We start from the raw sequence: 17,531 nt of genomic DNA on the forward strand, positions 1-17,531 counted from the left end.
TGTCTGTTTTACGGCTGTGTGCAAGAAGACAAATCCCAGGGTTGTATACTTAGATAAGTGTACTTTGAAAACAATAATAATAAAAAACAATGTACAATAAATATAAAATTTACAAATGATCACTATGTCCAAGCCAAAAAAATTGGTTACACTTTACAGTGCCATCTGTAAGATTAGGGTTCAATTCCAATAACTGTCGTAAGAAGTTTGTACATTCTCCGTGATCGCTTGAGGTTACTCCGGGTGTTCCGGTTGATGTACAGGTTAGTAATGGTTAATAAGTTGCGGGCACGCTACGTTGGCCACCGGCACATCTTTGCATTGCATTGCTGGTTGACATGAACGACATATTTCACTGTATACTTAGACATGTGACAAATAATGCTAATTAACCAAAGTGATCCATAGCCTAGGAAGCTTTGGCTTCAACTGCTCTTCCAGATACAGTGAATCCCAGTTAATTGGGACACATCATGATCAGTATATTTTAGCCTAATTCAGCAGCTGCTCCAATTTGTTGAACTTTCATGGAAATAAATAAAAAGGTTTAAAAAAGGAAAGCTACCATTTAACTGAGCAACAAATTAGTTCCTAATAGTTATCGATGGGGGAATTTATCCAGACACCATCTATATGTCTCCACTGATTTTGTTTATTTACAGTGAAAAGTACACGCAACATACACTGGATGAACTTCCTCCAATAAGCATTAGGATCAGTTCTGTCGTGTTGTATTTCATTTAGAGGGATGTCCATTTAGAACAGAGATGAGGAGGGACTTCTTTGGCCACAGAGTGGTGAATTTGCAGAATTCCTTACCACAGGTGGCTGTGCAGGCCAAGTCACTGGGTATATTTAAGACAAGAGTTTGATAGATTCTTGATTAGTCAGGGCATGAAGGGATACAGAGAAAGATTAGGTGCTGTTTTCTCCCGGTAGGGATTAGTTTTGAGTTCCAAGAGCTCCTGTCACGTTTTGCCACCCTGCAACCTTATCCTTCAATCTCTTGGAATTATAGAGGTCAGCATGTGTATAAATGTCTCTCTCCAGCAGACTTCATCATTATCATCATGACTCCAGGATTTCTACTATTTTAAAATATTTCTTAATTGTAAGTGATTTTTTTTTGTGTTCCATCGCTGAGCAGCAGTGAACCATCTGATTGGCCTGTCAGAGTTCTCTTTGGGAACTAAATAAAAAACACAAAATGCTGGCAGAACTCAGCAGGCTAGACAACATCTATGGGAGGAGGTAGAGACGACATTTCAGGCCGAAACCCTTCATCAGGAGTCCTGAAACTCTTTGGGAACTAGTTGACTTAATCAGCTGGCTATTGCTCACAATTGCACTTAATTAAAAAAAGAAGGTAGGAGATTGGGCTGTGAGGAAGAACAGGCCAGCTGGGCCAAACGGTCTAATTCAGCTCCTAGATCTTATGGTCAAGTTACATAATTTGTTACTCAGTTCAAAATAGTTTGTGTCCGAATTAACTGGAATCCACTGTATATAAAAAATGCTTATTTTTGGTGAACATATTGGTTCTGTAAAGAACAGAGGCTAACAAGTGCACCTTACCCTCTTTCTCCAGTCTGTCCATCAGCATGGAATAGAACAAGCCTTCCATATTCATCATGTCCTACAGCATTTCGTGCAGAGACCACGTTGATAAATTTTTCAAAAGTTCCTGTATAAAATAGAACACTTAGTTAATGGGACAGAATTGATTTCAAAATCTACAATAATAACATGCATTAATATAAACAAGAGAAAAGCTGCAGATGCTGGAAATCCAAGCAACACACACAAAATGCTGGAGGAACTCAGCAGGTCAGGCAGCATCTATGATAAAGAGTAAACAGTTGACGCTTTGGCCCGAGACACTTCAGCAGGACTTAATATACAGCATTTAACATAGGAAAACCATACGAGGCTCTTTGAAGGAATTTGATCAATTTTAGTTGATATTAATCTAAAGGAAATTAAATTTGAACCATTGGTTGAAGGAGTTATTGTAGTCTTAGAAAGGGGAACACAAACCTTCAGCAATGACCAAACTTAGCTGAAGGATGTAATGGTGAGGCTTTATATGGACAATATGAAGTGCAGGTGCAGGTAGTGCTGAGAAAGCAGGGAACATGCAGAGGACTTGGAGATTAGGAGAATAGGCAAGGAAGTGGCAGATAAAATATATGGTCATGCACTTTGTTAAGGCATAGATTATTTTCAAAATGGGAGGGGAAAAAAAAATACGAAGTGCAGAAGGACTTGGGAGTCCATGTGCAGGTTGAGTCACTGTGAGGAACATAAATACAATGTTAGCATTGATTTTGAGAGGAGTAGATTACAAAGGCAAGGATGTAATGCTAAGGCTTTATAAGGCATTGGTCAGACCACACTTGGTAGTACTGAGAGCAGTTTTGGCTTGTTACCTAAGAAAAGGTGGTGGCAATGGAGAGGCTCCATAGAAGGTTCATGAGGATGATCGAAGGAATGAACAGGGTAATGGATGAGCAGCGTTTGATGGCTCTGAGCCTGTACTCGCTGGAAGGGGGGTGGGGTGGGGAGAAGAGGGATGTTATTGAAACATCGAATATTGTAAGGCTCAGATCGAGTGGACATGCAGAGCATGTTTCTAATAGTGTAAGAAGATGCAGCCTCAGTATAGAGAGTTGTCCACTGAGAACAGAGATACGGAAGAATTTCTTTATTCCGAGAGTTGTGAGTCTGTGCAATTCACCACAGATGGCAAGTCACTGTGTATATTTCAATCAGAGACTGATAGGTTCTTGATTAACCAGGACGTCAAAGGTTACAGGGAGAAGGCAGGAAAATGGGGTTGAGAGGGATAATAAATCAGCCATGATGGAATGGTAGAGCAGACTTGATGGGTCATATGGGCTAATCCTGCTCCTATATTAATGGAGGAAATGGCCAACTTTGAAGGAACAGTTCATAGTTATATTACTTGTATTGAATTGCTAAATTAACAGTTCTAAACTGGAGAAAGGCCAATTTTGATGGTATTGTGGCGACCCATTTCCTGGCACATCCAAACCGTCTCACAATTAGATAGCCTACGGGGGTTTGCGAGCACAGAGCTTTGGAGCCTCTGCGCCACGGGTGGCAGGTTGAGGGAGGCTTAAAAGTGAGGCTGAGGATTTTCGAATAAAGTTTTTCCTTCGACTGCAGTTACCGACTCCGTGTCGTAATCTTAGCGCTGCGTGTAGCACACCGCTACAATTGGTGACCCCGATGGTCCAAACGATTTTTGGACCAGAAATGACCGACGCCGCCTCTGTTCATGCGGTTTTGTTGAAACTGCCGGGTTTCTGGACACAGCGACCGAACCTATGGTTCCAGCAAGCCGAACCCCAATTCCACGTTCGCCGGATCACCTCAGAAGACACCCGCTACTACTACGTGGTGAGCTCCCTCGACCAGGACACAGCGGCCCAGGTCGCGGAGTTCGTACAGTCGCCCCCGGCAGACAGCAAGTACACGGAATTCAAAGCCCTGCTCCTCAGGACTTTTGGACTCTCACGGTGCGAGCAGGCTGCCCGTTTACTGCACCTGGATGGCTTGGGCGACAGACCTCCATCGGCTTTAATTAATGTTACGTATTCAAGCAACAATAAATATGAGATCGGCAAGGGTTTCTTATAACAAACAACATGTTTATTAAACACCGAAAACAAACCCCCCAAAAGTAAACAAACACTACCGTAACCGGAAACAGCTGCTGAGCGGCAGCCCAAACAGCTCTTAAAGTGATATTCCAAAAACAGTTCTTTAAAGTGGTATTGCCAAAAGTTCGATATGCTCACAGTCCATTTAAAAGGAGAGACTTTATAGGACGATTTAGGTTCTCTTTCACGTCGCTTGCTTCGATCCCCGACATCGAACTTCCCACGAAGAATTCACGAAACAGAACGGCTTAAAGGCACTGACCTTTCCTTCTCCACTACCTTCAATCCTTTCTGGTTACCCAGGGATTAACACGAAGATAGTCAACGAAATCCTTCCAAATAAGGCTCAAACAAAGGTCACCCCCGTTTCACCGTAGAAAGCGATTCTCCTCGATCTTTAACTTCCAACTTCGAATCTTCACTCTCCACTAATTTCCTCGAACTAACAGAATCATAAAGAACCTGCTGGCAATAACCTTTTAAACTTTAGGCATTAAATAAAAACTTCATCCTTCAACTAAACTGCGTCATCTCTTAAAACACGCAGTGGCATGAAGTCAACCTGGCAAATCCAGCCACGAACTGCCCCTCCTCACAGGGTGGGGTCTACCTTTTATAACCTGTAAAAAAAAACCGTCACATGATCTCTACTGGCGGGAAAATGACGTCACCACCATCACAAGACCATCACCTCAAGTCCAGTACAGCTTCAACCCCAGTCACATGACAAGGGCACCACTGTCATGTGTCATGAGTACGTAACACCTCCCTCCAAAAAAAAAACCATTTTTGGTCTGACAAGAACAAAAATTTTTAACAATTGCTTACAAGAAAAACAAAGGTATAATTTTATAACATATATAATACACAACACCATCATATAACAGCTTATAACTCACAATACAGTAGGAGTGTTACAATTGGAAAAAAAACCACTCCATAAAAAAAAATTACAGTGTACATTCAACATCGAGATAGACAATCAGCAACCACATTATCTTTACCTTTAATATGAGTTATCACAATATTGTACTCTTGTAACATCAAACTCCAATTTAATAATCTTCTGTTTTTGTTTTTCATCTTACTCAGGAAAACTAACGGATTATGATCAGTGTAAACAATAAGTGGTTTCTGAGTTGTACTAACATATACCTCAAAATATTCCAAAGCTAACAAGAGATAACAATTCTTTCTCTATTGTTGAATAATTTCTTTGATGCTTATTAAATTTCTTAGAAAAGTAAGCTACTGGATGATCAACCTCATCACCCTCATTCCTTTGCATTAATACTGCTCCTGCAGCCTCATCACTAGCATCTACAGCCAATGAAAAAGGTTTTCCAAAGTCAGGTGCCTTAAGCACAGGTTGTTGACATATCATTGTTTTCAATTTTTCAAATGCTTCTTGACAAGGCACCGTCCATACAAATTTCTCATTCTTCCGCAGAAGGTTAGTTAATGGAAGGGCAACATTAGCAAAATTCTTACAAAATTTCCGATAATATCCTACCATTCCCAAAAACCTTCTGAGAGTTTTTTTCCCCGTTGGAGTGGGAATCTCTAAAATTGCCTGAACTTTTGCCTGAACAGGAGCTACCTTACCTTGACCCACAACATAACCAAGGTAAGTCACAGTGGCATGTCCAAATTCACTCTTAGCTAAATTAATAGTTAAGTTAGCTTTTGAAAGCCTTTCAAACAATTTCTCCATCGCAATAATGTGTGCTTCCCAAGTATCATTTCCTGTCACTAAATCATCAATATAAGCATCAGTATCTTTCAATCCCTGAATCACAAAGTTAATCATCCTCTGGAAAGTACCTGGGGCATTCTTCATCCCAAATGGAAGAACATTATACTCATATAACCCAGATGGAGTTACAAATGCAGAAATCTCTCTACCTCTGTCCGTTAATGGAACACACCAATACCCTTTCAATAAATCAATCTTTGTAAGGAACTTTGCCTTTCCAACTTTATCTACACAATCATCTACTCTAGGAATTGGATATGCATCTGTTTTCGTTACAGCATTCACCTTCCTATAATCCGTACAAAACCTAATACTACCATCTGGCTTTGGCACCATAACACAGGGCGAACTCCAATTCGAGTTAGAATGTCTAATGATATTATTCTCTAACATATATTCAATTTCTTTCTCAGCAAGTTCACATTTTTCCATGGATGTTGTTTAATAGGTTTGGCATCCCCAACATCTACATCATGTGAAGCTATAGTAGTCCTTCTCGGAACATCTGGAAACAACTCCCTATATTTAAAAATCAACTCCTTCATCTGTTGTCTCTGCTCTAACTGTAAATGTGCTAATTTTTCATCAATATTTTCCAGTATGGTTGAATTTGGTAACCTAACAGAAACAATGTTGGATTTAGAATGAAAGTCAGATGAATCATCTATCATGTTCCTAGTTAAATCAAACTCATTCTCACTAACCACAACAGTCACAGTATCAGATTGTTTCTCAAAATATGGTTTCAACATATTTATATGGCAAAGTTGTGTTGACCTTCTACGATCTGGAGTTTTTACCACGTAATCCACATCATTGATTTTAGACACAATTTCATAAGGACCATGAAATCTAGCTTGTAAAGGATTTGTCTGCACTGGGAAAAGAACCAACACCTTATCTCCAGGCTTAAACATCCTCATCCTAGCGTCTTTATCATACCAAGTCTTCATTTTCTCCTGAGCCAACTTTAAATTTTCCTTAGCTAAGCTACAAGCTTTATGTAACCTGTCCTTAAATTTCAACACATAGTCCAACAAATTAGTGTGTACTTCCTTATTAATCCACTGTTCTTTCAACAAAGCTAAAGGTCCTCTAACTCTATGCCCAAACACAAGTTCAAATGGACTAAAACCTAAAGATTCCTGTACCGATTCCCTTACTGCAAATAAAAGTAAGTTTATACCCTCATTCCAGTCACTTTCATTTTCCACACAAAATGTCCTAATCATATTCTTGAGGGTAGAATGAAACCTCTCCAAGGCACCCTGCGATTCTGGTTGGTATGCAGACGAAGTGATTTGCTTAGCTCCCAATTTATAAACTATCTGTTGAAACAATCCAGACATAAAATTACTGCCTTGATCAGTTTGTATCTCCTTAGGTAATCCAAAATAAGTAAAAAAAAATTATAAGGGCCTTTGTCACAGTCTTAGCTTTTATATTCCTAAGTGGTACTGCCTCTGGAAACCTAGACGAAGTACACATGATAGTCAACAAATACTGATAACCAGTTTTTGTCTTTGGTAATGGACCAACACAATCTACAATAACTTTAGAAAATGGTTCACCAAATGCTGGGATAGGTTGTAATGGAGCTACTGGTGTAACCTGATTTGGTTTACCCACAATTTGACAAGTATGGCACGTTTTACAAAACATCGCCACATCTTTTCTTAGACCAGGCCAGTAAAAATGTTTTAAAATCTTGTCCACAGTTTTCCTTACCCCTTGATGTCCACCTAAAGGCACACTATGAGCTAAAGTCAAAATCTCATTTCGATAAACTTTTGGAACAACTACCTGGTAAACAACATTCCAATCCTCACTTGCAGGAATTGTAGGCGATCTCCACTTCCTCATCAACACTCCTTTTTCCAAGTAATATCCTACTGGCACCTTATCAATTTCACTATCTAGTAAAACCTGCTCTCTTAATTTTATAATCTCAGAGTCTCTATTCTGCTCTGCTATCATCTCCTTCCGAGACAAAGATAAATCTTTATAGTCAGACTTACTCCCAGAATCTTGTTCAAACAACGAAGATAAGAAAGTCTCTGACACATCCTCAAAACTCGAATCCTGAGTCGAACAGTCCTGAATAACAACCTCATTCTGCACATCAATCTTTTTAGCCATAGCTCCAGTCACAACACAGGAAGAATCTGTGTTAGAATTCAACTCTGGTTCCTCTGACTCCATTGTCAAATGCACTTCAGGAAAAACTTGTCCACCTGCCAAGTCATTACCTAACAATAAAGAAATACCCTTCACAGGTAAGCTATGCTGTAATCCTACTTTAACAAATCCAGTAACTAACCCCGACTTTAAATTTACTTTATGTAAATGTACAGGCATAAAATCACTTCCAACACCTCTTATGTAATTTACCTCACCAGTATCAGACTCTTCATTAAACTTCAACACACTGTCTAACATCAGTGATTGAGAAGCACCAGTATCCCTAAGGATTTTTATTGGCACCAGAGTAGATCCTTCCTTCAAGGATACAAACCCTTCAGTTATAAAATGATCATATCCCTTTCTAACTTGGTCAGACTAACAAAGCCTCATTTGTGTTTATCAAACCCTGTAACTTTACAGGTGCTCCATTATGTTGCACACAAGCATCTGGAACTGCTTCCTTCTCTTTCTTTTTCAATTTGAAACAGTTAGCTATTACATGGCCAGGCTTCTTACAATAGTTACAAGTAAGACCAAACTGTCTTTCTTTCAAAGGCTTTCCTTTCTCATCAACTTTCTCATTAACCTCTGATTTAATTTCAAATTTACCTGGAGTCTCCGTGTTATTTTTCCTCTTAAAAATTCTGCCCTGAGGAAATTTGTTCTTATGGATTAAAACATACTCATCAGCTAATCTAGCACAGTCCTGCAATTTATCAGTATCCTTCTCATTTAAGTAGGTCCTTACTTCAACAGGAATGCTTCTTTTAAATTCCTCCATTAAAATCAGCTCTCTCAATGTATCATAGTCCCCATTTACATTTTTAGAAGAAACCCATCTCTCAAAACACATAGCTTTATCATAGGCAAATTCCACATAAGTTTTTTCCACAGACTTTTTCAAACTTCTGAATCTTTCCCTATATGCTTCTGGGACTAACTCATATGCATTTAAGATATGCCTCTTTACAATATCATAATCAAGTGCTTGCGCAGCTGTTAAAGCTGTGTAAACTTGTTGTGCTTTGCCTTTAATTACACTCTGTAACAACACTGACCATTTATCTTTCGGCCACTCTGACATCCGAGCAATAGTTTCAAAGTGTTGAAAATACCTTTCCACTTCTGTTTCACTAAATGGAGGGACCAATTTAACTTCTTGACTAGCAACAAACGTTTTTTTAGAACCAGAAGACTGATTTCCAGTCCTTAATTCCTCCATTGCATATGCAAATTCTCTCTGCTTTTGTTCCGCCTCCATTTTACACCTCTCCAATTTCATTTGTTCGATTTGCAACTGCATCTCCAGATTACTTATTGGAAACGACTCTAAAACCGATTTATCAAAAACACCCGAATCCACATAGTGTGACGCGATTTTTCTCTGTATCACAGCCTTAGAAGTAGTCTGCAATATACCTTTAAGTCGCAATCTACTAGCTATCTCAAACCCCTCAGTTTTTTTCACCTTCGCCAACACCTCCGCAGCTGGCGAAGCCAGAAACTCATCAATATTCATTGCTGCCGAATACCACAACAAGCCAAACAAAAGAACCGAGTAATCCCCGTTACCAAAACACCGATTTAAAAGTCAGCAAGCATTCAAACTCAGAAGTTTCAATCCAGACGCAGCCCCCATATTTAATGTTACGTATTCAGGCAACAATAAATATATGAGATCGGCAAGGGTTTCTTATAACAAACAACACGTTTATTAAACACCGAAAACAAACCCCCCAAAAGTAAACAAACACTACCGTAACCGGAAACAGCTGCTGAGCGGCAGCCCAAACAGTTCGTAAAGTGATATTCCAAAAACAGTTCTTTAAAGTGGTGTTGCCAAAAGTTCGATATGCTCACAGTCCATTTAAAAGGAGAGACTTTATAGGACGATTTAGGTTCTCTTTCACGTTGCTTGCTTCGATCCCCGACATCTAACTTCCCACGAAGAATTCACGAAACAGAACGGCTTAAAGGCACTGACTTTTCCTTCTCCACTACCTTCAATCCTTTCTGGTTACCCAGGGATTAACACGAAGATAGTCAACGAAATCCTTCCAAATAAGGCTCAAACAAAGGTCACCCCCGTTTCACCGTAGAAAGCGATTCTCCTCGATCTTTAACTTCCAACTTCGAATCTTCACTCTCCACTAATTTCCTCGAACTAATAGAATCATAAAGAACCTGCTGGCAATAACCTTTTAAACTTTAGGCATTAAATAAAAACTTCATCCTTCAACTAAACTGCGTCATCTCTTAAAACACGCAGTGGCATGAAGTCAACCTGGCAAATCCAGCCACGGACTGCCCCTCCTCACAGGGTGGGGTCTACCTTTTATAACCTGTAAAAAAAAACCCGTCACTTGATCTCTACTGGCGGGAAAATGACGTCATTCCACCATCACAAGACCATCACCTCAAGTCCAGTACAGCTTCAACCCCAGTCACATGACAAGGGCTCCACTGTCATGTGTCACGAGTACGTAACATGAATGAGATGTTGTCTCTCGCCGACAGACACACACCCTGCCTCATGTTTGAGCAGGCATTCCTGGAGCAGCTGCCCGAGGACATACGCCTGCTGCTGTCCGACGCGGATTTCAGTGACCCCCGGAAGGTGGCAGCCCAGGCGGACTTGCTGTGGAATGCCAAAAAGGTGAGTGGGGCGTCCATCGCACAGATCTCCCAGCCACGCTCCCAGCAGCAAACCAGTCCAGGCCCGGCCGCGGAGCCCGCCAACCCCCAGCCCAATGAACACTGGTGCTTCTACCACCAGCGGTGGGGCGCAGAAGCCCGCCGTTGTCGCCCGCCCTGCAAGTTCCCGGGAAACGCCAGGGCCAGCCGCCGCTGATGGCTACGGCGGCTGGCCATCGGGATAGCCTCCTGTATGTGTGGGATAGAAGGTTGGGACGCCGGTTTTTGGTTGATACTGGGGCCGAGATCAGCGTTTTACCTCCAACGAGTTACGACACCCGCAGCAGGGCACCGGGTCCCCCACTGAGGGCCGTGAATGGCAGCACTGTAAGGACCTATGGCACCCGTCAGGTGCAGCTACAGTTCGGCTCCAGCCAGTTCACGTGGGACTTTACACTGGCCGCCGTAGCCCAACCGCTTCTGGGTGCGGATTTTTTGTGAGCTCACAGCCTACTGGTCGACCTGCCCAGGAAGAGACTGGTACACGCCGAGACCTTTCAGAAGTTCTCCCTGGGTGCAGCCCAGTTGCCAGCCCCTCACCTCGGCTCCATCACGCTGTCCGACAACGACTTCACCAGGGTCCTGGTGGATTTCCCATCGGTTCTGGCACCGCAGTTCACAGTGGCCATGCCCAGACACGGCGTACAGCACCACATCCCGACCCAGGGACCACCCCTCCATGCCCGTGCTCGGCGGCTTCCCCCGGACAAGCTCCGACTGGCGAAGGAGGAGTTCCAGAGGATGGAGGAATTGGGGATCATCCGGTGGTCCGACAGCCCATGGGCCTCCCCCCTGCACATGGTGCCCAAAGCACAGCGACTACCGCAGGCTGAACGAGGCTACCACGCCGGACCGCTACCCTGTGCTGCACATTCAGGACTTTGCGGCAAACTTGCACGGCGCACGGATCTTCTCCAAGGTAGACCTCGTCCGGGGATACCATCAAATCCCGATGCATCCTGACGACGTCCCCAAAACGGCTCTCATCACCCCGTTTGGCCTTTTCGAGTTCCTCCGCATGCCGTTCGGCCTGAAGAATGCCGCGCAGACGTTCCAGCGGTTAATGGACGCAGTGGGACGGGACCTGGACTTCGCGTTCATCTATTTGGACGACATCCTCATAGCCAGCAGCAGTCGTCAGGAGCATCTGTTCCACCTCCGTCAACTCTGCGCCCGACTGAGTGAGTACGGTCTTACAATCAACCCCGCCAAATGCCAGTTCGGACTCGATACCATTGACTTCCTGGGCCACAGGATTACTAAAGACGGGGCAACGCCTCTGCCCGCTAAGGTAGATGCGGTCCGTCACTTTCCCCAACCAAAGGCCTTCAGGAATTCGTAGGTATGGTCAATTTCTACCACCGCTTCCTCCCTTCAGCTGCCCGGATCATGCGCCCCCTGTTCGCCCTGATGTCAGGTCCGAGCAAGGACATTACCTGGGACGAGGAGTCCGCCGCCGCTTTCGTTCAAACGAAGGAAGCTTTGGCGAACGCCGCAATGCTAGTACATCCCAGAATGGATGCCCCTACCGCCCTCACAGTGGATGCATCTAACACGGCAGTCGGTGGGGTGCTGGCGCAACTCATCGCAGGTCGCTGGCAACCCCTGGTTTTTCAGCAAACACCTGCGGCCACCCGAGCTCAAGTACAGTGCTTTCGACCGGGAACTGTTGGTGCTCTACCTGGCAATCCGGCATTTCAGGTACTTCCTAGAAGGTCGGCCCTTCACCGCGTTCACGGACCACAAACCGCTTACCTTTGCGTTTACGAAAGCGTCCGACCCCTGGTTGTCCTGCCAGCAACGCCACCTGTCCTACATCTCTGAATACACGACAGATGCCCGGCACATCTCGGGTAAGGACAATGTCGTGGCGGATGCGCTCTCTCGCCCTACCGTTCATGCCCTTTCCCAAGGGGTAGACTTTGAGGCACTGGCAGAGGCGCAGCAGGCGGATGAGGAGATTCCGAGTTACAGAACCGCAGTCTCCGGTTTGCAGCTCCAGGACCTCCCCGTAGGCCCGGGTGAGAGGACCCTACTCTGTGACGTCGCCACCGGCCAGCCCCGTCCGGTCATCCCGACAGCCTGGCGGCGCCGTGTTTTCGACTCCATTCATAACTTGGCGCATCCCTCCATCCGGACAACTGTCCGGATGGTTTCCAGCAGGTTCGTTTGGCACGGACTCCGCAAACAGGTCAGTGAATGGGCCAAAACGTGCATGCACTGCCAGACGGCCAAGGTGCAGCGGCACACCAAAGCCCCACCGCAGCAGTTCCACCCCGCCCACCGGCGTTTCGACCACATTCATGTGGATATCGTGGGCCCCCTGCCAGTGTCGCGCAGAGCACGGCACCTCCTGACTATCGTGGACTGGTTCACAAGATGGCCAGAGGCGGTCCCGCTCACTGACACCACCTCCGAATCTTGCGCCCGAGCCCTGATCACCACCTGGATATCTCGCTTTGGTGTACCGGCCCACATTACCTCCGACAGAGGCGCCCAGTTCACCTCCAGCCTGTGGTCAGCTATGGCCAGCCTTTTGGGGACACAGCTTCACCACACAACTGCCTACCACCCACAGTCGAACGGGCTAGTGGAGCATTTCCACCGTCACCTGAAGTCGGCCCTCATGGCCCGCCTGCGAGGAGCCAACTGGGCGGACGAGCTAGCCTGGGTCCTACTCGGCATCCGCACAGCGCCCAAGGACGACCTGCACGCCTCGTCGGCCGAGTTGGTATACGGCGCGCCCCTGGTCATCCCCGGGGAGTTCCTACCAGCCCCACGGGGGCAAAAGTAAGATCCCGCAGCAGTCCTGGGCAGACTACGCGAGAAGCTCGGTAACCGGGCCCCCATACCCACTTCACAGCACGGGCGGAACCCGATCTGCAGAACTGTAAGTTTGTGTTTGTACGAAGGGGCGGGCATCGGCCACCGCTGCAGCGGCCATACGAGGGGCCGTTTATGGTGCTCCAGAACAACGGGTCCACGTTCGTGCTGGACGTTGGGGGGAAAGAGGAGGTTTTCATGGTGGACCTGGCGCAACCGGCCGAGTTTCCGGCACCTCGGCGCAGAGGCCGACCTCCCAAGCAGGTTCTGGCCCAGACTGTGGACATTGGGGGGTGTATCGCCTGTTCTGGGGGGGGGGGGGGGGGGGGCTATGTGGCGACCCATTTCCTGGCACATCCGAACCGGCTCACAATTAGATAGCCTACGGGGGTTTGCGAGCACAGAGCTTTGGAGCCTCTGTGCCATGGGGGGCAGGTTGAGGGAGGCTTAAAAGTGAGGCTGAAGATTTCGAATAAAGTTTTTTCCTTCGACTGCAGTTACCGACTCCGTGTCGTAATTTTAGCGCTGCGTGTAGCACACCGCTACAGTATCATAAATGATCTGGTAAATGTAGATTGGGACAGGCTGTTTTCTGGCAAAGGTGTACTCAGAAAGAAGGAGGCCTTCAAAAAAGAAATAACAGACAGTACACCACATACAATTAAACGATTTAGCTTTATAATTCTTAATTTGACTAAAGGGTTAGTAAAGTGGAGGGAACCTTGGTTTTCAAGAGATTTTGAAGCTCTGGTTAAGAGAAACAGAAAAGGAGGTGCCTAGCAGGTATAGGCAAGTAGGAACAACGAGGGGCTTATGTAGTACAGGAAGGGATGGTTTACACCTGAACTGGAGGGGACTAATCCTAGCAGGAAGTTTGTTAATGCTGCACAGTGGGGTTTAAACTAGTATTTTAGGGGGATGGGAACCAGAGTGCCAGAACAGTTAGTGGAGAGGTTGTGGAGGCAGATGTTAGTAAGACTTCAAAGTTTGGAATCAAAAGATTGAGCTTGATGGAACTAACGCCCTGAGCTACATATACTTCAATGCAAGAACTATTGTAGCAAAGGCAAATGATAGTCCTGAAGATGACTTACCTGGTTCACAAACAGAGGAAATATGTAGTGGGGAGAGGCTGCTGATAGGGTAAAATTGCAGTCAACAGGATGAGAATTACAATGGACATTTACAAAATGGAGAAGATAACAGCATCTGTTAACCATAAGCTGGAACAATTTGATTCATACTGGGAAAAATGGTTTAACTACATAATGCCTCATAAGCCTGATTTTATTCTCACAAATCAATGAATCGGTTATATAAAAAAAAAGATCACTCCCTACTTGTACATAGTTCTTTCCTTTTGCTTGTTTTTTCTTTCCATTCTTTTCTATAAGTGTATACCCCAGATAAATACTTTGTGGAGATTTGTGATATATATGAATATGATATATATGTACAGTGTCTGAAATATATCTTATGGAAATATTTGTTTTATGATGAACTTCAATAAAAAAAATTACAAAAGAAATGCAAACAAAATCAAGAAGGATGAATACAGGACTGAAGGTGCTATATTTAAATGAATGCAATACAAGGTAGATGAAATTGTAGCAGTTACAAATTGGCAGGTATGATGTTGTAGGCATCACTGAATGATGGCTGAAAGATTATAGCTGGGCACTTCGTGTTCAAGGATACACATTTTATCGAAAGGACACGCAGCAGGGCAGAGGGGGTGGCGTCTTTCTGCTGATAAAAAATTAAATCAAATCATTATGAAGAGGTGACATAGGGTTGCAAGATGCTGAATCATTGTGGATAGAGCTAAGAAACTGCAAAGGTAAAAGGACCCTGATAGGAGTTGTATACAGACCCCAAAGCGTAGGAAGGATGTGGTCTACAAGATACAAAATGCATGAGAAAAAGGACAATTTTACAATAGTCATGGGGGATTTCGATATGCAGGTAGTTTGGGAGAATCAGGTTGGTGCTGGATTCCAAGATGGTCAATGTCTAGAGTGCCTACGAGTGCCCTTTAGAGCAGATGATTCAGTATTCAGAATCAGAATTATGCTTATTTTCACCAGCATGTGTCATGAAATTTGTGAAACTTAGCAGCACACATACATATATACAGTATACATATGCACACACGTATTGAATAGTTAGATTAAAAACAGAAATAATATGAAAAAAAGTGGTGTAGTATTCAAGAGTTCAATGTCCATTTAGGAATTGGATGGCAGAAGGGATAAAGTTGTCCCTGAATCACAGAGGGTGAGACTTCAGGCTTCTGTATCTCCTTTCTGATGGTCCTTAATAATGGATGCCAACTTTCTGAGGCACCACTCCTTAAAGAGGTCTTGGATACTACAGAGGCTAGTACCCAAGATGGAACTGAGTAATTTTACAACTTTCTGTAACTTCTTTCAGTCCTGCGCAGTAGCCCCTCACAGACAAGGATGCAGCTTGCCAGAATTCTCTCTACGGTATATCTATAGAAGTTTGAGTGACAAACCAAATCACTTCAAACTAATGAAATAAAACTGCTCCCTTGCCTTCATTATAGGTGCATTGTTAGGCTGGGATCTGGTTAGATCCTCAGAGATCTTGACACCCAGGAATTTGAAATTGCTCACTCTTTCCATTTCTGACTTAGCCTTCCTCAAGTCCACAATCAGCTCTTTTGTCTTACTGACGTTGAGTGCCAGGTTGTTGCTGCGACACCACTCCACTAGCTGATACATCTTGCTCTTCATCTCTGTCTTGAGTTTCTACCGACAATGGTTGTTTCATCAGCAAATTTATTGATGGCTTTTGAGCAACACCTTGCCACACAGTCATGGGTATAGAGCAGAATAGAGCAGTGGGCTTATCACACATCCTTGAGGTGCGCATAGATTGTGACCTTCCAGTTAGGAAGCGGAGGATCCAATTGCAGAGTGAGGTACAGAAGCCCAGGTTCTGTAACTTATCGATAAGGACTGTGGGAATGATGGTGCTAAACACCGAGCTAAAAACAACGAACAGCACCTGGATGTGGGTGTTTGTATTGTCCAGGTGATCCAAGACCATGTGGAGAGCCATTGAGATTGCACATGCTGCAGACCTATTGTGTCGATAGTCAAATTGCAGTAGGTCCAGATCCTTGCTGAGGCAGGAGTTCATTCTAACCATAATCAACCTCTTAAAACATTTCATCACCACAGATGTGGTGCTACTGGACAATACTCATTAAAGCAACTCACACTACTCTTCTTAGGCACTGGTATAATTGTTGCCTTTTTGAAGCAGGTGGCAGTGAGAGGCTGAAAATGTCCTTGAATACTCCTGCCAGTTAGTTGGCACAAACTTTCAGAGCCTTACCAGGTATTCCGTTGTGACCTTCCACCTTGCGAGGGTTCACTCTCTTTAAAGACAGCCTAACATCGGCCTCTGAGACAGAGATCACAGGGTCACCGGGTGCAGTACGGATCTTCACAGCTGTAGTTGTGTTCTCCCTTTCAAAGCGGGCATAGAAGGCGTTGAGTTCATCTGGTAGTGAAGCATCGCTACCATTCGGTTTTAGTTTACAGGAAGTAATGTCCTGCAAACCCTGCCAGAGTTGACGTGCTTCCAATGGTGCCTCCAACATTGCTCGGAATGGTTTCTTTGCTCTTGAAATAGTGCTCTGCAAATCATACCTGGTTTTCTTGAACAAACCTTGGTCACCAGACAAAAGTATTTGGATAGACCTGGCTGCTTAAGGTTTGTCAGCATGGCTCTGTGTGTGATAGATCATGTCTAACCAATCTAATAGTTTTTTGAGGAAGGTACTAGTAAAATGGATGTAGACAAGGTAGTGGATGTTGTCTACATGGACTTTATCAAGGCATTTGACAAGGTCCCACATGGGATTCTGGTCAAGAAGGTTCAGTCGCTCAGCATTCAGGGTGAGGTTGTAAATTGAACTAGACATTGACTTTGTGGGAGAAACCAGAGAGTGATAATCGACAATTGCCTCTCTGACTGGAGGTCTGAGACTGGTGTGGTGCCACAAGGATCAGTGCTGTGTCCTTTGTTGTTTGTCATCTATATTAATGACCTGGATGATAATGTGGATAACTAGATCAGCAAATTTGCAGATGACAACTGTCTACAAAATAAACGCTTCTCCAAATGGCTGAGTGTGTCCTGTATAACATCAAATGCAACCAGTCTACAAAATAAAAACCTCTTTTTTCTCTACTCATAAGGTTCCATAAAACACCAATGCCCAGGAAGGGGAAAAGGCAACAGGAAGTGGTGAATACAACCCAGTCCATCACAGGCAAAGCCCTCCCCATGACTGTGCACACCTCCAAGATCCAAAGACTCCCACCACCCAGGCCATGCTGTCTTCCTGCTGC

At 44.3% G+C, this 17,531-nt stretch overlaps 1 protein-coding gene across 1 annotated transcript in view; it reads right to left on the reverse strand.

Annotated features, from left to right (window-relative positions):
• Positions 1 to 17,531, reverse strand: part of nagpa (N-acetylglucosamine-1-phosphodiester alpha-N-acetylglucosaminidase) — an 81,878-nt gene that overhangs the window by 51,636 nt on the left and 12,711 nt on the right. The window contains exon 4 of the mRNA XM_059985120.1: positions 1,576 to 1,684. Within this exon, the coding sequence (XP_059841103.1) occupies positions 1,576 to 1,684 (109 nt within the window). The remainder of the gene's footprint in view (positions 1 to 1,575; positions 1,685 to 17,531) is intronic.

Source organism: Hypanus sabinus, chromosome 1 (genome assembly GCF_030144855.1).
Source record: "Hypanus sabinus isolate sHypSab1 chromosome 1, sHypSab1.hap1, whole genome shotgun sequence".
In the NCBI taxonomy this organism is placed as follows: Eukaryota; Metazoa; Chordata; class Chondrichthyes; order Myliobatiformes; family Dasyatidae; genus Hypanus; species Hypanus sabinus.